Source organism: Sceloporus undulatus, chromosome 1 (assembly GCF_019175285.1).
Source record: "Sceloporus undulatus isolate JIND9_A2432 ecotype Alabama chromosome 1, SceUnd_v1.1, whole genome shotgun sequence".
In the NCBI taxonomy this organism is placed as follows: Eukaryota; Metazoa; Chordata; class Lepidosauria; order Squamata; family Phrynosomatidae; genus Sceloporus; species Sceloporus undulatus.
Genome location: NC_056522.1, coordinates 167,428,359 through 167,450,627, shown reverse-complemented (window position 1 = coordinate 167,450,627; position 22,269 = coordinate 167,428,359). Strand labels below are relative to the sequence as shown.

At 39.9% G+C, this 22,269-nt stretch overlaps 1 protein-coding gene across 1 annotated transcript in view; it reads right to left on the bottom strand.

Annotated features, from left to right (window-relative positions):
• Positions 1-22,269, bottom strand: part of AGAP1 (ArfGAP with GTPase domain, ankyrin repeat and PH domain 1) — a 383,533-nt gene that overhangs the window by 184,825 nt on the left and 176,439 nt on the right. The window contains 1 exon segment of the mRNA XM_042467277.1: positions 636-740. Within this exon segment, the coding sequence (XP_042323211.1) occupies positions 636-740 (105 nt within the window).

Genomic DNA, 22,269 nt, shown 5'->3' with positions numbered 1-22,269 from the left:
AGGGGGTGAAGGAAAGAGCTGCTGCCCTGTAAGAGAACTGAGACAATGGACTATCACAATATGCCTGCTCTCTTTTTTGTTACCAAAACTCTACTGACAATTAACACAAAGAAGGAGAAAATACTTTGGGGTTTTGTTTTGTGGAAAGGATTCTAACATCAGATTAGTGCTATAGATAAATTCTTAATATTTTCAAAGGAAGGAGAAGTGGCATGCTATTAAACATGCATAACCAAAGTGAAATATAACATTTATGGTATAAATTGTACAATTGTACTCTTTCCTTAATCTAAGAATCTTCTTGCTTAGAAAAGTAAAGCAAGTATCAATTTTAAATGGAGTCCAAAATATGTACTTATACTTTAGAGTTATGGTGGGAAGGAGAGATGTAGTGTAGTCTTTCCATCAAATTTCATTCTCTAAAGTAGGACTATCCTCCTCTCATTTCTACATTGTACATTCTATGACTGTTTTTCAATTGCATGCTCAAAGTAAGTTTGATTAAAACAACATACTTCAAAGAATGTTCATTCATTAGGCATTCATTTTCCTTACGTATAGAATTATTATTAATCAAACAGGTTTGGTTATACTTGTACTACCATCTGATAACTATAAAATACATGTATACTTACATGTAAACTTGGATGATAGGTTAGTACACCATTATCAGAAAGAGTAACGTATTTCTTCTTCCACTCTTTATTTAACGACTTGCCACTTCTCTTTAATAGCATACCCTGTTGAGAAGAAAAACAGTCAAGTGAAACTCATACTTAAGGGAAAGAATGCTTTATTTTATAAAATAAAATTTTACAACCCTTATTACAGTACAATCTAATCTAATATAGCTACTTCATCCCCCCATCCTTAAATGTACTAGTGTGTAGATGTAGCACAAATTCTTATCACTGCAGCTATTTTACTCTTTTAAGGTACACATAATTTTTCACTTAAGAGTTGGGATATTTCAAAAGAAAAAAGAAAACAGATAAAAATTTACAGTAGACCACATGCTTGAGTTGTGCAGTTTAAAAAAACCCAAATAAACAAAGATTTCTTGGCATTCCCTGCTGCAGTTCTGGTGACTTACTATAAAAAAAATAGAAAATATTTGCTTTCTCAACTGGCAACACAGACACCATTTTCTTCTCCTGAATTTCATCTCTCATAATTATTTTAGTCAGCCTGGACCAAATTTGACCATTTGAGACCTAGACTAATTGGTGCCCCACAAAAGATGAGGCTTTGCCTTCATGTCTCCATCTGTTCAGTACATTAAGTACCTTTAAAAAAATAAAATTAGCTAGAGTTTGATTCTGAAGAAATAACAGTAGTTTCATCCTAACACACAGAAACTCCCGAACACCCCTGCTTTACAAGAACTGTCTTGGGAAAATGGCAGCCACTGTACACATACTTAAATACAGGTTTTCAGTATCAAATATTCAGTTATGATCTCTGCCAAATTTCCTGTTCACTGAATAGGTATAATCTAATACAATCTGTATTGTATTGGCTGCATATAAGGTTTCTTTATTTAAGAAAATCATTAAAGAAGTGATGAAAACCACACAGGATAACAGGGTTTCAGTCTACCACAAACCAATTTTCTTTCTCATTCCATACCCAGCATCTTCACACCCGTCTGATTAAAACCATACAGGATGAAACAGGGTTTTTGTCTACCACAACCCAATTTTCTTCCTCATTCCATAGGCAGCAGCTTAACACACCAGCACTGGAACTGATAAACAAATGTGAAACTATGATGCCATTCAGCAGTGGATACTAGTAGATGTCTTGTGAGGTTGATTTTAACATACAGTGGTTCACTATGTATACTTATCCTCCATATGTAGCAGCTCTTTTGATCTAGAAAGTTCCCTGCTCTTGGCTGATATAAAACAGCCAATAAATAAATACATAAATAAAGTTCAGCCACTTTATCTAGTATATTTTGCTGAAGGTGTAACACAACTTGTCACGAATATGGTGAAAGAAAAAATTATGTACCTACACATAAAGCTGCTGTCAATCCTCTAGAAAGGAAGGGTCCATGGTGTCCAATGAAATAATAACAAATAAGAGATTGGCCTTTTGCTCAATAGCCTCCTCATTGCTTAAGCAGATTGCATGGCCAAAGAAACAATCCCCCTGCCATCATCAGTGGGATAGTATGTAAATTTTGTGTCTGCTTAAAATGAGGCCCACTTTGTTCCTTTTGATAGAAAGCAAAACTGGGGTGTCATTGTGTCATTTCCCATACCACTGACCAATGATGTACTTGATATGCACCACAAGAGTTCATCCTCCTTTACAGTGACCGTGTTGTACCCATCAAATAAAGTGCACCTGCGTCATATGCGGGTGCGCTTTATGCAGCTTTCAGCATACATTAAAAGCTGCACGAGGAGAAGGGGGCAGCGTGTCCCATAGGGACTAATGGGGCGCATGCCCATGGTGTGTGTGTGTGCGCGCCGCCGCGCCGCCACATGCACGAGCCCCATTCATTTAAATGGGGCTCGAGCATAGGTGGTATTTGCTTTATGTGGGGGAGTCCCCACATAAAGCAAGGGCGCACTATACTACAAGAAGCACTTGTCTGTTGTGATCATTTAAAACTTACTGGATACAGCACTAATATATGTTTTTAAATGTTTCAGACTGAGCCCACATAACATGGTAAAACAGATAACCCCCATCCATTCTATTAACAAGGGTCATGGGAAAATGCATATAAACAGACTCAATATGTTTCCAGCATAGGGATCAAGGATGCTTTGTACCTTTTCCTCATTGATATGTCACCAAAAAGTAATGTCAGTGTCAGTGCTAGTTCACAGGCAAAATACAATTGTAATTCCACTTTGCTTTTAATCATACAAATAATGCAGTGAAACAGCTGGTTGGGATTAATAATCACTGTGTCTCCTCCTATCTGTATTGGCTTCTTCACGGTGAACAGGAAAACAACCTTGCCTTTTATTTGAAAATGATGATCACTGTACATTTTGTCGACACATCTTTCCATCACAGAAATGCCATGCTGAAGTGAGTCACTGCACTTTATGCCTTCGTCTCTAACAGTGAAATCAGCTTGTCAAAAACCTTTCAAATGAAGAGTGAAACCTGAGCCAGACAATAAACCTTTCAGTAACTTAGTTGTCATGTTTTGTACTTGATTCACAGAATTCAACATGCTGCTCTGATATTACTGAAACATTTTGGGAAATGCTTTACAGAGATCTACCAACTGGGATAATAAAAGACATATTGTCAAGCTGCTGGGCCATAATGGAAATAGGAAAGGCTCTTCTACAAGTCCACAATTTGTTTTCATTGCCCTCACAAATGTCTACTCAATGCTCACACTAGCCATGTTCATGATCATAATTTTTGAAAGACAGTGAAATTCACTTGCTGTGCAAGTTTTTAAAACTCTTCAAAGGTATTCAACAACAATTTATTCATTTTTGCAGATACAGATAAACTGCTTTGTCATAATTAAGATGACTGTGCCTAATTTTTATTCCTTGACATTATATGATGAAGTATCTAAAGATAATAAATTTAATATTATTATTAATAAAAGATTAATGACAGGTTGCTTACCTGTAACTGTAGTTCTCCAAGTGGTCTTCTGTGAATTCATACAATTGGGTTTATCTATGCCTCCACATCCTTGGAACCTTCTAGAATAGCCAGGCAAGATGTTTGGCAGTAGCTCCACCCACCCTATATATACCCAGCATTCCCACTTATTTCCCTCTGTTCTTACAGATACTGCAAAGCAGCACCTCAAGAACCATAGGAAACAAGACACATTAGGGGAGGATGGGCAGGTTCGTGTGAATTCACAGAAGGCCACTTAAAGAACTACACTTACAGGTAAGCAACCTGTGTCTTCTTCGTGGCCTCTGTGAATCACACAATTAGATTATTAGCAAGCTACTACGGTAGGAGAAGGGTGTCATGCCAGAGAAGAAACACCTGTAAGGATGCAACAGCAATTTTTATTAAACTGCCAAAAAGGTAAAAATGGTGACACCCCCCCCAAAAAAAGGTGGTATGACCAATAGTCACTTCAATGTACATAACAAATCTGTTCTCCCAAAAGCTACAATAGTTCTAGAGCAGGCATTAATTGTATAATGGGAGATAAATGTCAAAGGCTGAGACTATGCTGCAGCATGACATGCATCATCAAGTGGCACCCCAGCAAGAAAAGCAGAAGAGGCTGCAATAGTGAGCTCTAACAATCACAGATGGCTCTTTCTTGGGCAGTTCGTATGCCACATATATTGTGCAAGCCACTCACTTTGAGAAGGACTGAGGTGAAACAAGTAAGCCAAGCCTTGAATTCAAATAACAAACAAACAGTCTGTTCGACTTTCTCTAATTCAAAGTCTTCTGTACATTGAAAGTGAGTGCTCTATTGCCATCTAATGAATGCAAGGCTCACTCAAATGCTGATGTAGGATTCTGCAACAGTCCCGGAACCAAGATGGACAGCCACTAAGTTGCAATTCAAAAGAAATAGCAGTGAGGTAGCACTTCAAGGAGGAAAAAGACAGATCTGCCTCTGTCAAGTACAAGAGAAAATCCATTATGTTCTGAGTCCAAGCCTGTGAGGGAGAAAGGAAGGATATAGAAATAAATTCTTGAAATTACTTCCACTTCTATGCATAGGACTTTTGGGTAGAAGGTTTGAGGGCAGCAGTGATAATGTACCAAACCAGAGAAGGTTAGTTAGTCAATGGTGTACCCTCCAAGCCATGAGATTGAGGGCCTGCAGGTCAGGGTGTCGAATCTGACTGTCCTGTATGGTCAGTAGATCAGAATGAAGGGGGAGGCAAATGTAAGATCCTTGAGCCACACAGAATACCATGGTTATCTTGGCTACCATGGAGTCATGAGAATGGCATTGGTATGGTCTTCTCTCAACTTTGCCATGACTCGCATGATGAGAGGAAATGGAGGGAATGCATACATCATTTTGTCTGTTCCACTGAAAAATAAAAGCATCACCCAGAGAGCCCTTCACTTAAATTCTGGAGCAGAACTGGGGACAAATCACCAATTTGTGATATGAATGTGACGAATGGCTGAGCCCATCTGCAATGATATTCACTTCGCCCAAAAGATGAATTGCATGGATCGAGATCTGCCTTGCTATGCACCATTCACAGATCTGAACTGAAATTTCGAGAAGTAACACCAATCTTGTTCCTCTTTGTTTGTTCAGATAATACATAGTTGTTGTGTTGTCCATTACAACTTGAATTGACCTGCACAGGATAGAGAGTTTGAAGGCTCGGAGTGTTTTCTCCACTGCACTTATCTCGAGAGTGTTTAGGTAGAGGAAGGTCTCGTATGGCAGCCACTTCCCACTGACTGTCTGACTGTCCAAATGTGCACTCAACAGGCTTGCAAAGCATCTGTGGTTATAGTTCTGATGGAGAGTGGGGTGAAGAAGGGGACTCCCATGCAGATATCTGATGGGGTGAGCTGCCAGGTGAGAGAGCACTGTACACTTTGGGGCATCATGAGGCATTTGGAAGAAGAATCTAAGACTAGATTGAATACTCCTAGGAACAATGATTAGCGCCTCTGCATGCAGTCTTGCAGGTGTGGTGACTGAAGCTGTGGAAGCCATGTGGCCTAAGAATACTTGAACCAGATGCGCTGGCAGGTGCTAAAACCTTTGACACCAATGTACAGTATACATTATCTGAAACCAATCTGCTGGTAGGTATGCTCTTGTAGACCTCGAATCCAGAGTGTTAGGTCCCGAGAAGGTGTGAGATTCAACTTCTCCCAGCTGATCATAGGCTGAGTGATGCTAGGAGATCGAGGGGGTGGATTACAAGGCAGTTGAGTCTTTCAGGAGTGTCTGCCATGAACAACCAGTCATCAATATAGGGAAAAACTACAGTGCACCCGTGTTTTATGCGGGCACGCCGTACACAACTTTCAGCATATGGTGAAAGCTGCGTCGTAAGAACCCATCACATGCCCCGGAAGAGCTAATGGGGTGTGTGCCGCGGGCACGAGTCCCATTATTTCCTATGGGGCTCCAGCATACACTGATTTATCCTTATGCGTAGGGATCCCGAACAGATCCCTGCATAAGGGTAAGGTCCACTGTACGATCCCTCTCTGCTTTAGCCAAGAAATAATAATGGCTGTACATTTCATTAACACCTGCAGAGCTGTAGAGAGGCTGATTAGAAGAATTCAAAATGGAAAGGCCTTTCTTCCTATTGAAAAAGACAGAAACCGACAATAAGCAGGTCAGATCCCTATATGAAAAATAAGCATCTCTGAGGTTGAGAGTGATAAATCAATGCCCTCTTTGCAGTTGTGGAAGGATGGATGATAGAGAGACCATCCTGACATGTTTGTGTGGTATGTATGTGATAAGTTGTGTCAGGTCCTGGATGGGACACAGTCCTCTGTCTTTCTTGCTCACTATAAAGTAATAGGAGAAAAGCCCTGATGGATAAGGGTGGTGTTGGGGAATGGTTTGATTGCACCTTTGTCAAGGAGTGTGCAGACTTTGGTGAGAAGAGCATTATTAACCCCGCTGGGGGATACTCCTTGATGCTCCCTCCTGAGAATATCAAGGACCCATGAATCTATGATGATGCTGACCCATGCCAAGTAGAAGTGGGCATGCCTGTCTCCAAGTGACATATGTCAAGTGGAGTTTATCTGCTGCCTATCCAAGGAGTGGGCTTCAACTTAAAGAGTAATGGCCAGACTTTCTTCCTCATTGGGCAATTTCTCAAGGAACGGCAACACCCTCTCCCAAAGGCACCCGTAGAATAGTTGCAATGTGAAGACCCAGTGTTGATGTGGAATAAAACATTTTCACCATCATATCCAGTTTGCGGCCCTCCTTGTCCTGTGTTGAGAGGCTTCCACAACAGCAGAGTTTGGTTTTGGGTGCTCCAAAATCTAGGTGGAGTCTGCATTCAAAACCCAGTAGAGATTGTCAGTCTTATATGAAGTCAATGGGATGTTAGATGGAGCAGCCCAGGATTTACAGGAAATTTTTGGGAACGATGGAAGCAGCGATATTGAAGTGGAACCGCTTGGTTTCATCTATATATTGGGTCCAAGGGCTCTACCTCATGCTGTTTTACCTATAATTCCAGCATGTTGGCCATGTGTAGGACTTGTTTGGAATGTCGTCGGTCGATGATGTAGATTCATGTTCCATAACATATCTCAATGGAGATCTCTCAAAACAAACACTGGGAAACTCTTTACCCTTACCATCTCCTGAGGTGAGTGATGACAGGGAATGATGTTGATGTATTGGCGAAATTGGTGAAGTCCTATCAAGTAAGGGTTGTTGCCTCAGTGGCACCAGGGGAGGCATAGAAGAGGGCTTCTCTGCTCTGGTGACTGAATTCAATGTGGAGCTGCTATTTCTTGGAGCGAAATTTGTGAAACAGCTGGAGATCAAACTTAAGAATGTCCAGAGTCTCAAATCTGATGGTGAATGGCAGTAAGTGGGACAATGTTCTCTCGAATCTGAGGGATGATGGGGGCAAGAGACAGGAGCAGCCTGTAAAATAACAGAACTGGTGGGAGAGTCATGTCTGAAAAGAATGCTCACACACCACATAATATAATGTTCGTATAGTAAGACCTTCAGGTGAGAGTACTGATTTTTTTCTCACTTGAGGGGTAAAGGCTTTACAGTGAACACAACTACTCACATTATGGCCCTTTCCAAAACATAAAAGGCACTGGGAGTGCCCATTGCAGCCTGGACATCACTACATCTCTTAAAAGATCAGGATAACATTGTAGGGAAGCCATGTCCAAACAAGAGCAATCTATCAGTAAGACATGTGAAGAAACTGAATTAAACCTCACAGATCAACGGATAAACCAAAAGAAGAGTTGAAGAACGAGTCAAGTCAAAACTGAAAGTAGACAAGACACCGATGAAGGTTCCTCGTTGCTGCTAACTATGCGGATGAAAAGCAACTGTGGAAAATAAGTGGGAATCCTGGGTATATATTGGGTGGGCGATGGCACCGTTAGAAAATCCTGTCTAGCTATTCTAGAAGGTTCTGAGTATGCTCTGTTCAGGGGAAAATAAACCCAATTGTATGATTCACAGAGACCATGAAGAAGAATTTATACAACAACAAGCATTAATAATTACTTGCATACTTAACAATCCCGAGGTATCCTTGAAATACTGTGTTTGCTAATGTAGGGATGTGAACTCATTGTACACATCAATCCCCCATGAGGAAGCTTAGTAACTGAACAAGTATTAGAATTATACAACAGGAAGCTTCCCCCATCCCATTTTCTTTTGAACATTTTGCTTGAAACCCCCCTCCCCCCACATTCTGATAAACATTTTTCTTTATAGGTACATGGAGTAACTATGGGGAGCTGTGCAGCCGCCAGTATTGCAAACCCATACATGACTCACTTGGAAAAATAATGTCATCTTTAACCCAGCAGTTAATTCATTTCATTCTCATTTTAATTTTTTACTGTCATTATATTGATGACATGTCCTCCCCATCATCTTTTCTTTAAAAAAAACAGTTGGACCTTGTTAACAGAACAAATAAAGACATAAATACGTATACGTACAATTACATGTCTTTGATATTTAAGGGAACATCAGAAATTGATTCCTTTTTTGCTTGATAAATTCAATATGTTCACATATTAAATTTACATGACATTATGATCAGTTCACTTGCTCTTTTCTTGATGTTAAAGTCACTCTATCAGAAATGAGAATTATTGGTTCTAACTACAAGAAAACGACTAACAGGAATTCCATTTTACACTCCAACAGCTGTCATTCACATTCTTTGAAAGCTAATTTATCCCTTTCACAGTTGTTGTGATTGCAAAGGAATTGGTCTTGTAACAGACAATTTCTCACAGATGCTAATCAATTTTTGAAGAGTTTATGTTCTAGGGGTTACCCAGAGAAGGTTTTACAGTTGTTTATTATAACCTCTAGTATGGAAAAACAACAACTTTTTCAACCCAAAAATAACATTAAATTTTTTTAGGATTACATTATGATTTTTTGAACTATTACATTTGACTCATTGGCACATAAGATCAAGGATATCCTGTATATACTTATACATAAGTCTAGAAATTTAGGTCAAAAAAGTGACCCCATAAAACTGGCTCAATTTATCCACAGGTCAATATATATACTGTATCTTAAATCTTATTTAAAAGAAGGAACTATCTCCTGATGAAAAGCAAGAGTATAATATGTGAAGCACTGACCCCCTCTACTCTCTGAGCCACACAGTCTTAAGAGTAAGCACATGAGAGTTAATGTTATAAGTTCTTTGACATTGTTTTGCTTTGCTTCATCCTTTAGTTCCTTTGCTATATGCCCCTAAATTTTACTGACTTATCCATGGGTCATAGCAAAATCTATAATTTTGGCCCCAAAACTTGCCTTCGACTTATAGTCGAGTATATACAGTAATTATTAGACATTGGCATATAGTAAATCAAATAAAAGGTTGTGAATTTCCTACCATCATCCCATTCTTGGGCAAGCTTCTAGAGTAAACAGTGGCTTTTTAAGTCAAGAAGGGGGTCTACGGAGTCAGGAGAAGTCGAGTGCCAAAATAAAACCCTTACTTTGGGAGGTGCAGGGGTTCACATTTTCTACCCCTGACACCAGTTGCTGGATAACAAAGACACATGATGTTAGTGCAGTTATGTAGATGGCCTTCTTGTAGGCTTACTCAGGGCATCATCATTCAGATTTTCTTAGCTATTGATTCCTCAACTGTTTTTTCAATATACTAGGCACAGATAGGCAGGAATTCTCTTTCAAATAATTATTCTGTCAAGCTGTGGATAAAAACATTCTGCAAAAGTAGATTTAATACACAGTTAAACTATTCAGATGCTTCTGTGAGACTTTCTTGGCAAGTTTCTTCAGAGGGGATTTGCCAGTCTAGAGTGTATGACCTTGCCCAAGGTCACCCAGTGGGTTGGGCAAGGTCACACACTTGGGATTTGTTGTAGTCTAACACTCGAACCACTATACCATGCTGGTTCCCAGTTAAACTACACTGAAGTTGAAATAAATCATAATTCCAAGCAAGAAGATCTCCACTCCTAATGTAAGAAAAGTTTTAAAACATTTGTTTCCTTGATGTTCCTTTAACACAATAGTTTCCAACCTTTGATCCTCCAGATGTTTTGGACTTCAACTTCAAGGATTCTTGGCTTTTGGGCACGTCGACTGGGCTTCTGGGAGTTAAAAGTCCAAAGCACCTTGAGGACCAAACTTTGGGAATCACAGTTTTAACATTTACTGATAATTTAGCCTTCTAAATGCAGTTGTATCATCTCTACAGTGCTGGCATCACAAACTTGCAGAATTTTTGACTCACTACTGAGGTTGCCTATTGCAGAAATTCACTCTGAATCATTATGCTGGTCTGTGACTGTAAAAAATATTTATATATCACTCTGAATCTATGCAGACTTACTGTGCAATGTCAAGCTCTTTATTCATGATTTCAACATATTTTGTCAGCTGCTATGGAATATATATTTTAGCGGCCAAATGCAAGTCATACTCAGTTGCTATCCAACATCTTTGCTAAGAATGCACATTCTATGTCTAGTCCCTGGAGGTCACTGCAAGCCAAAAGCAATGTTAAACATACAAGCTTTAAATAACTTACGAAGTTAATGTAATGAATATAAGCATTATCTGAAATCCATCACTAAGTGGCTTACTGCAGCCCCAAGCTGTGATAAAACGCTACTCATAAATTTATATTAAAGCTCTATTCAATACCAATTATTTACCAACAAAGATTTATTGATTCATTTGCTGTTAAAGTCTGAATTCCTAACTGAACCAATCACTCTGTGATACTGGCCTTCAAGCCATCAGGATTTGGTATAGACTACTATCATGTTCAGCATCCTGATTATAATGGTAAAACTGTGCAGTTAATGAGGAGAATCCCACTTGGGATCAATTAAATGTGGTGGACAGCAGGCCAAGAATTGATATAGTACACACATGTGCACTACTATTTCCCATGTATGTTAAGACATTGCTAATTATTTTTCTTGGTATAGATTGCTATCTGATTTAATAGCTCTAACAGACCATCAGTGCAAAAGCTAAGTATATGGATAGTTTGTTTAGTGTTTTTTTCCCCTTAGACTGGAAAGCAACAGAAACACATTAGCCAGGAGGAGGAACAGATGGAGGTGGAAAGTTCTACACATGTGAAAGGATACTTCCAGGTTACACAGTCTTTAGTTTACCTTCCTAAATTAAACGCACTACTTTTGCATAAAATAACTATGGAGGAAAATCAAATGACCTACTGCTTTTTGGCAACTAGGCTTAACTACATAAACCCTTCTGCTCTTTCACTGGTCACACATACACAACTGCAAACTGAGGATCCCAGGAGGAGGCCTCCAAATTGAACTAAGTTCCTAAGCAGGCTCATATAATTTCCTGAAAAAGTCAGGTTCCAAAGCAACTAGCGTTTAAATGTCAAAGCCAGCCACCTTTAAATGAGTCTGGAAGCAAAATGTTGATGAATAAAGCCAACAGAAAATCAGTGTCCTATAATCTGTGTGTGTGGCCCATGTGAGAGCCTATGCAGCTGCATTCTGAATAATTCCAGGTTCTGAGCTATCTTCAATGGCACATATAAAGCATTAAAGTTGTGGAAATAAAGAATATGAGGATTATGTGTTCTCAGAGTCAGAAGAGTAGAAATGACTGAGACTATATATCAGTATATGAAGCCTGTGTGGTGTAGTGGTGTGAGTGTTGGACTAGGACAACACTCAGGGTCTGACTCCCCCTTGGCCATGAAACCCACTGGCTAACCTAGGGCAAGTCACATGGTATGGCAATGGCATGCCATGAAGTCAATGGCATCCCATGAAGAAAACTCCCAAGAAAACCTCATGATAGGTTCACCTTAGGGTTGCTATGGCGGGATACAGACCGCCCCAAAAGGGCAGTCTATCTGTGCCTTGTTTTGCTGCGTGAGGAAATCGTAGCAGACAAACCGCACAGCTCCCTTGCACAGTAAAAAGAACCCGCAAAAGCAGGTCCTTTCTGCGGTGTCACAATGACGCCGGGACATGCGGACGCTATGTATTCATCACAACAAAATGATGGCGCCTGTGTGTATAGTGCGCCACCATTTTGATGTCCCAGTCACGTGCTAGGGGTGAGGCCAGTATGGGCGGTGTGCCCTTGGCCAACCCCTAGCACGTGACGGGGGCATCACAAAGGCCCGTCTGAAGAGGGCCTATATGTCAGAAATGACTTAAAGACACATAACCACAACAATATTAGTTTATCCTGTAAAGGACACAATTGGCATTAAAGATAAGTCAGGTTTGCTTCAGTCTTTTTGTTATATTTCCACCATAAAGCTTGTTCCATCCTGTTTCTGCATTAATTTGCAAATATTGGCTTAAGTCGAATATTATGCCAGTAGCTATCTACTGTACTAGTGAAACGAAACATTCTTTCCCCTCTTCCTTTATGCATGCCTCTGCACCACCTGAAAACCATCTCTGAAAACTAGCTGAAAACAAAAGCAAATTTGAGGGCAGAGAAGGAGAGAGAGGCACTCTTATCTTTCCTACCTACACTGAAGCATTTGTATCTGCAGGGGTTACATTCCGAACCCCCACCCCCACGAATAGCAAATTCTGTGGTATCTCAAGTCCTAGTGTCCTCAATGTATGTGCAACACGTGCATACCTTTATTGGCATGGTCGTGTGCACACACAGCCATGGGGAATAATGGGGCAGGGCCATCCGTGAATGCTCCAATCCGCAAATGGCAAGTCCGTGGAAGACAAGCGATAGTCACCATTCTCCTGCCTTTTGTTTAAGAGTCCGCATGAAACTGTGTATGAGCTTCTGTTTGATTTTCTTATAACATGCTGGATTTTTTCAAAAATTCCTTCCTCTAGACATTTTGCCAAATATCTGTGCCTGTGCCATATGTACTTTTTCTAACACATATGTTTTTGTGCTCTTTTTTCTCATTCACAAATTGTGCAAAATTTGAAGCACGGCTGAACTCCAGTTTATATATAAGTTTAGGGAGTGTGAATTAGGAATGCCTATATTAGAAAATGAACCAAGGCATATTCTCACACATCTCTAACTAAGGTACATGTCAGTTGGTGAAGTACACTCCTGGCCACACTTTTGAGATCCAGAACTCCCGATCAGTGAATGGGCTGCTTCAGGCAGAGTGTGACTGAACCCAGAACAAATACCTAACAGAGGATCAACAGAAGCCCAAGCTATAATTGTCCAATCTGTGTGGATTCTTTACTAGCTTGTTTGCCATCATTAAATGGAAACGTGCCACTGGACACCAATTCAGAATTTTCAGATGATTTACTGTCTTCTTAGCACCTACCATTTTTTAATCTCCAATTTGAAAAAAAAAGTATAAGTATCTACATGTAAATCATTGACTAAGCATTGGTGCATTTCAATGCAGAGGACATCTACTGAATACTAAAGAAATCCTACAAGGATCCCCTCTGGCTTTCAAATGTATCAACTATAAAAGTATGCACTAGTTAGCAGTTACCTAATGAATTAAGGTGGTACTGCAGGTGTCCAACATGTGCAGGCTCCCAACACATGACAACATTTAAAGTATTTAAATTGAGGTGTTTTAAAATTAAATAACCTCTTGGAGCACACCCCTATCGCCATTATTACACATGCCAAGCTTCATGTTCTTGGAGCTACTGCTCAGACAGACAGACAGACATCATCTTGTATTAATATAGATTTATACCTATACCCAAATTCTGCACTGGAAAACGTGCAATCAATTGCTTTCCATTGCATTTTCTATCCCTACATGTGAGGTGGAAGGGGTAGGAGGACATGGTGGGGGCTGGAAGGGGGAGAATTCCACAGTGCTTTAAAAACAGAATTAAACTTTCCATCCTGATTGAAACTGTTTCCATAGAAACATCAGGAACACCACTTAACAGAAGCTTTTTTTTAAAAATCATGTTTGGTATGATATCCCCTCCCCTAGACAAGCTATTTCACAAATGGATGATTTTTTCAGCTTACTCTGTAGATCCTTCCATGAAGTAGTGAAAAGGAATATAGGATCCTTAACCAGTTCCCTTGTGGCCCCCTCCTTTTTTTGTTGGTAATATTTCTGTCATTCTACAGAGGTGGATGGTACAAAGGGTTACACTTTAATTGAGCTGTCAGCATCTCCAACAATCCTATAAAACTTCGATTATGCACGGCAGGGTTAGTGACACACTTGTTATTGTGGATGCCCTATTTGCTAAACCTAACCACCACCACCCCACAGGTCACATAACCCAAGCGACCTTCCTGTCATTAGCTGCGTCTATTCCTACCTCACTGCTGTGAAAATCACACAAGTGAAGGCTTCAAAGCCCTTACCAGGACTGAATTCGACCAGGAGCTAATCACCCACAAATCCAGCTCAAATGGCAATAATTGGCTAAACTGCTCACCTCTCCAGAGCTCCACAGTAATTTGGGATAATAAAGAAAAGAATTATTCAGCTAACTGCCCTGAAATGTATGTTTTGTGACCGACACACTTCACATTTTAATAATGATGGACACAAAATCCAATTTAATATAACATCTACTGAATAACAAAACCTGAACACGGAGAGAAAACGAAGACTTTTTAAAAAATGTGGCCCATATTATTCCACAAAAAGGGTTCACACTTCACGGTGTGGACCAAAAAGGGCTTTGTGAGCAATCCTTAAACCCTGAACTATATTGGATTTTTGAAATAAGAGAGTCCCAAGTTAAAAATAATATATATGTTCCTCAAATCTGTGCAAAGTGAAGACATTTTTTTATGTGTGTGCGTACTTTTAGGCTGACAAATACCTTCTTGATTTTCTACTGACTCTGGTTTTCCTTTATCTTCCATTCTTTTCACTCTGTCCTGTCTTTTCAGGTCCTCAGTGGCAAGCCATGCCACAGGTGCCAGTTTCAATTCTTGGCATCCCAAACAGAAGATCCTGTTTTTACCTAAGGCACACAACACTACACTAGGTGGGCCAATGGTCTCATTCCAGTATAAAATGCAGCCATGTACTCCTGTGTGACAGAACCTTTATTTTCATAATGGTTAATGACTCTGAATCATACTCAAAATACCCTATACTTCAGGGAACTAAAATAATACAACCAGAGACTTAAGGTATAACACTCTTTTATTTTTTAAAAGCAATTTTAAAAGCCAGGATCCAGTTGTGTATTTCCATTCCACAAAAATCCATAGTTCTGCTTCTGTCACTTCAGGGAGGAAAAAAGTAGATAGAAAGTGGGCTGGAACTTGGGCCCAAGACTTTGGGCTGGAACATACTGGTAAGAAGGAGTGACTTGAAGCCACCCCTGCCAAAGATAGATTGGGGCAGCGGCAAACACTATAGCCCAAAGCCAGCTTCAAGATGCTCTGGCGGCATGTGGCAGGTAAATGCTGTGTTGCCATATCTGGGCGGCCCAACGTCTGGGAGCCTTGGGAGCGTACGGCGTATAAAGGACAGTCTGTTCTGGCCCTTGTTTAAAATCAGGCACAAATACAGGTTCAGAGAGAGGGGGAGTGAAGGAAGTTGTCCTTCTATTGGCAATACTGTGACTTGGCCCCAAAATATATGGGCCAAAAGAAGCAGCTTCCAGCCACTTTGGGCGCGTTGCATTTAGATTATCCCCCCACAAGCATATGGAAGCTGTTTCAATGCCATGCTCAGGTCCAAAGGGTCAGATAAAAAAGGAACTGGAATAATTTGGCTCCTAACTGCACGGTTTAGGACCTGCGGTGATGGCTCACTTTGGGAGTGGGCCATGTGGTCACTGCAGTCTCATCCCAATCACAGGCAGAGTGGCCAAAGGCCACTCCTTACAGAGTAAGACATACTGTATCCTTTGTACAGAGGGTCTAACTATTTTGTACTTTCTTGACAGAGGTGGGGTACAGATCACCAGAAAGAGGTGGCCAGCAGCCACCTCTCTTTCTCGCATAGCCGTGCCGCAGCAACCAAATTGCGTGGCGCGGTTGCACAAAAAAAGGAGCGCTGAAAATCGGCTCCTTTTTGCGCCGTCACAAACTGCTGGTGGTGGCACGAGCACAAGCTGCTGTGCGGCTCCATCTGGATGGCACGCAGCAGTGACATCATAGCTGTGTGCACCGTCTGGAAGCTATGGCTATGATAGGGTTGTGGAGCGTGTGCACATGCTGTGCTGAGGCAACCCTGGCACGTTGCCATGATGCCGCAAAGGGCCCGTCTGTACAGGGCCTGAGATAGTGAGTCATGGGGATGAAATAGTTAAAATTTGTTGAGGACCCAGGCCAACTTCAACTAGTTAAACGTTTTATGGTTAACTAGCTTTAACCTTCTTTTATAAAAATATATATATACTTTAAAAGTTTATAAATTATGAAAAATGTTTTTCTTTTGACAGAGCCACTATATTGTGTGTGTGTGTGTGTGTGTGTGTGTGTGTGTAGTAGGTACTGACACCTTCGTTTCCTGGTGGTTCAATATACACAAACTTTGTTTGATACATAAAATTCTTAAAAATATTGTCTATAAAATTAACTTAACGGCTCTGTATATAAAGTATATACAAAACAAGTTTCATGTTTAGACTTAGGTTCCATCTCCAAGATAGTTCATTGTATAAGCAAATATTTCAAAATCTGAAAAATTTCCAAAATCCAAAACACGTCTGGTCCCAAGCATTTTGGATAAGGGAAACTCAACCTGTACTGCAACATTGCCAATTTACTTAATTACAGTACCGTATTTTCCGGCGTATAAGATGACTGGGTGTATAAGACAACCCCCTACTTTTCCAGTTAAAATATAGAGTTTGGGATATACTCGCCATATAAGACTACCCCTCTTCCAATGCACACCAAATAAATTTTTGGTAATTTTAATTCAAATCCTTATGACATGCAGGTACTTAGCAGGAAAACTTGTTGTATACAAAGCCTGCTTGGATTGGTCAGCTCTCCCTGCCTGCCCGGTCCTCCCTGTCTCCAAGACTAACAGAACGGTAGTGCAAACACAGCTCTTTTTTCCATATGCCAGGCATCCCGGACGCCTGCAGCTTGCTCCACCCTTCACTTACACCTTCCTGGTGAGGCGCCCCCTCACCTCATCATCGGGACCGTGTTAAGTCACTTCTTTCCATGAATCCTGGTGAGTGGATTTTCTTCTACTGTACTTGTACAGCGCTGCCCTTGCTGCTTTTATACGGTCACTGCATATGGCGGGGATGTGGCCGCGGCCGTTTTTGAGCTCCCCCCATCATATGTGGCGACTGCAGATTCTCCAGTCCAGCCCCAAAGTTTCAGCACCCACCCTATAAGACAACCCCCGGCATATAAGACGACCAACGACTTTTGAGATGATTTTCCTGGGTTAAAAAGTAGTCTTACCAGAAAATACAGTACTTTGGACTTTTTGCTTGAATGATAAACAGTAATGTACATTCTTCTGAGATAAGGCCTCTTAAAGCACAAGCACTGATTTCAGTAAGAACTAAGGATAGGCTGAGGGATTTCTTGCTGCTAAATTTATGGCCCCGTAAGATATTTGAGTAAATATGAAATCCTTAATTTATAAGTTACTAAGGCCTGAAGCAGACAGGTCAAAAGAGCCAGCAGTGGTAGCCTGGATTGGGGCCGGGCGTATTCAGCCACTGGCACAGGTATGGCTGCGCACTGCTCTTTCAGGCCTGTCTGCATGACCCTCAAGTCTTACCAGACTTTATCAGAGATTTATGCTAGTATTATTTTATGATAAAAAATAATTTCAGAAGTCTGGGTATTTTTACAGAGTGCTAAGTTTCTTCTTTTTTAAAGAAAGGTGAACTCCCTGCATCTGGGATTCTTATTCTTCTAAATAAAATGGGATTTCTGATTAATAATTATATATTTCTGTTTTTCCAACAAGTTTCTTATTTTCAATTATTTATGTATTCAATTGTAGACATACGTCTGCTCCAAATGCTGTAAAACTCAGATGATGACGATTCACATCTTTCAGTATAACAGGTTGTGTTAAGAGCTTTGTCTGTTAATTCAAACTCCACAATTCTAAGAGACTGCAGCTATTATGGGCGATGCCCATCATGGAGATATAATTTATACAATATGACCATAATACAGCATCATATGCTTAGGTCCAGTTTTTTCACTGTCTCAGAACTGGATGGCTATCACCAGCAGAGTGGCAGACCCATTTGATCATTCAATGCAATATACACATGGAGTCTACATAACAGATTTTGGTGTGGAACATAGGTGACCTTCCATGTTATATGAACACAAATGGTAACCAGTTTATATTATATAAGTTTTCCCTCTTGTTTCTATTTGAAGAGGAAACACATGAGTCTACCTCAGTTAACACAGTAGTTGTGCATCTGGGCATGGCTTCTTTAAGAACAACAACAACAACCACAACCGGTATCAGAGGCAGAACATGGGAAAAATAGGGATAGGTTCCTACACCATAAAAAGTAGGACCACATCAATATATTTCAGCAAATTTTTAATTCAAAACTGTCAGAAACGGCCTACTCCCCAAAGTGTAGTAAATCAGTCTTCTGTATTCAAACAGTAATATGTTTATTTCAGCAACTGTAGAGGTTCACAGTAAGATGTCTACAGAAACAAATAGCAACATTTAAAGTTACAAGCATAAACAATGCCCCACCCTATGATTTCACTGGCTTTACCTTGATTTGTTTGCAAATTAAAACATACCTGACCCACACCAGCCTTATTTGCCCTGTCCCCCTCATGCATTTTCATTTCTGTCGCTTCTGAAAAAATCCTCCCACAGACATCTGTGCATTCTTGAGCCAGGCAATTATTTTGTCTTTGAACCACCAGTAATGCTTTGATCCAATACTGTATACCTCCCATCATTCCCAACAAGCCCCAATATATACATATTATAAAACTGTGAAACTTATGTATCTCTAAAATACCTGAACCCGTATAATACTACAATACAAAACACATCTTATGGAGATTCTTCCAGAAACTTACAATATGCTCATGTGAAATGAAACAACCAAGTCAGGTAAGTCCTGCATTATGTAAACAAAAAGATTTTGAACTTTTGAAGACTTCTTCCAAAATGCATCCTGGGATGACTTTTTCATTTACCAGACTCCATTTTCCCTATGATTTTCATTTTGGTGGCAAACTTCCAGATCTATGTATGCTTGTTTTTAACATGCCAGGGTTAGCTCATGAGCCAGGCTTATTTGCTCTCCCGTTTTCTTTGTTTTGCTGTTCATAGGCAGCTGCAGTTTATCATTCCTATTGTAGGAAGGCACACACAGCTGCAGTAGGATTTGTTAGAGTAGAATCCCATTCAAGTTTTGTTTATTGCATTGTTTACAATAACAAACGTCTGCAACCTAAAGTCTGTGTTGCTCTAGTCCTCTACTATACTCCTAATGCAGGTGCTGCTAAAAATGAAGACAAGGGGATGGGGGGCTTAGTGGACGTAAAAAGACTTTGTAAACAGGAGTTTCTTTGTTAGATTTATGGAAGATATGTCTGTACTAAAATTAGTATGTTTTGACTATATCTGGATCAAAATGAGTCAAGGGGAAAAAGAGCTGATATGCGACTGAATCATATGGTAATGAGAGACTGAGTAATATACATGCATGATGGAATGCTTTATCCACATAAGTCAGTCTTAGCTAACCTGGTGACCCACCACGTTGTCTGTTAATAGTCGGCACTATAGTACAATACATTACTATCAGTCTTTTGCTAGCATATTTGCTGCCCAAATATGTTGTACTACAGTGCCCATGATTCACAGACAATATAGCAGGGTATGAATCCAGCAGTACAAAGGCACCATACTAGAATTTCAAGAGCGATAGTTTAGGTAAACTGGAGAATTATTCTACCTAGCCATTGCCAATATTTCATTATGTTTTCATATAATCATGTAATAAAATAATGTATGAAATGAAAATCTTAAATCTTTCCTACATCATACAATAAAAAATAACCATTATACTATAGAGGTTACTAGCTATAGCACGAAATGCCAGCTGCATGACAGCTTTAGCTATATAGGATCTAATCACACACACACACACACACACACACACACAGAGAGAGAGAGAGAGAGAGAGAGAGAGAGAGAGAGAGAGATATCTGTGCTTTAGATCTGCCACTTTGACCCTGAAAGGCAGTCAAATACAAGTCACTGGTCAAAGTGGAACTACCCACCACATGGTATGTGGATTGCATCCACACTGGATAAGTAATGTCATAGAGCAATATCCTTAACATAATGTATGAAGAGGTGGTCCTTAACACCTGTCATTTCTCAGCACATCTATCCTATGATGCCTTATCTTCATCCTACCCTCCTGTGCTGGTCATACAAAAAAGGGGGATCCTGGAATGTACAGCAAAAGGATGGCAGTGGAACTACTAGAATAGACCTTGGAAATAATTATTTTTTAAAACTGGAAAATACCTAAGATTGACTAGAATATTAGTTAGATGACAAATACTGACAGACAAAAGAGAGCCATCAGGGAGAAATATCAGGATGATTAACAGAGTATGCATTTTATTTTATGTACGCTAAATGGTTTGTGGCCTTTGGGTCACCATGAACAAGTGCTGGGGTTGCCAGATGGCCAGCATGAAGTTGGCCTGCCTGGTTTTTCTGCCTCCCACCTAATTTTAATTTTAAACTCACCCTTGATATTAGACAATGATGAAATGTTGAATTTGCATACATTTAAATGCATTAACATGCAAATGAATAATGACCTTTTCTTCCTCAGAGAAAAGTTGGCAACTGTGAACTACTGTAATTCCAGGAGGACGACATTCTACTGCACTGGATATGGGTAATCAGGAGAATGTACTCATTTCCCTCGAGTATAGTCCTTACAAGTGTCAATTCCATCAATGAGTCTATCACACTATTGCTCTAGTGTACTTCAGGGGAGCAAACTCTGGATTATTATTTTTAAAATCATACTGCCAAATGATTATGTGCTCTCTTCCAGTCTCAAGGAGTCATAATGCAATCCTATTAGGATTTGTTTTTATGCTATTTGTTTTTTTATCATTTGTGATTAGACAGGAATTCAGTTGAACTTTTTTGTAAAACTATAATTACAAAATAGAAGCACAGCCTTTCGGACCGTCTCCCAGAAGACTGAAAACACATTTCAACCATGTGTGTTAGTCCCAATTCAATGTTTGTTGACCTAGAGTTAGTTGAAGTTGGAAACATAGAATTAAAAATTAAAAATATTAGCCTGAATCCTCTATTGTGGTGTTTGTTATTTAACTTTATGTATACTTAGCTATATAGCACAGGCACAAATAAACCCTGTTAGTGAACTGTGAAGCACTGCCATGCGTGTCCACATGTGCATCAGCACCCCTTTAGTATCTTGATGCACAAATCTCAACACTCCTCAGTACCATTGTGCATCTGACCCATGACTTGGCTCCCCTATGTAGTAACATAACAACAGTTCTTTACTGAATATGGACATTATGGAAGTGTACAATTCTAATTCTTGAGGTCAGAGGCCCACCTACAAAGATTTAAGTCTCCAACAGGATTCCAGCCATTCTTTTTTATGGTCCAACTGTTATTAGCTTCATACAGTTAGGCTAACCTCAGCTTATTGGAGTTTATTTCAATATTAACATTATTTTATAACATTAATAAGGCCCCATCCCTTTTCAGTAGCTAGTTTTCACAAATTTAATTAACAGAGATTTAATATTTAAATTTAATTAATAGTTCCATAGGAGAAGGAGAAGTGGCTCTTTCCTACTTCTTCACAAGAACCATGAAGTCTCATCCTGAAAACATATTCCCTAAAGTACAACTCTTATTTATACTGTAATTAATATTACTTTCTTTACAATTAAAATTACTTGGATTCAGGGTTAGCTGGCAGAAAGCACAATGAATAAAAATTATAAGACGGACTCAGACTCCACAGTATCTATCACATTCCCTCACATTTCCTCCACGTTCATAACCATTCTCCATTTGCTTGGCTTCTCCTTAGCCTGCACTACTGCCTCCAACAGAAAGGGTAAGGTGAATGAAAACCGTTTCTCCTTTCCCTTGCTCTTCTCATTGCCCATAAACTCAGAGAGGG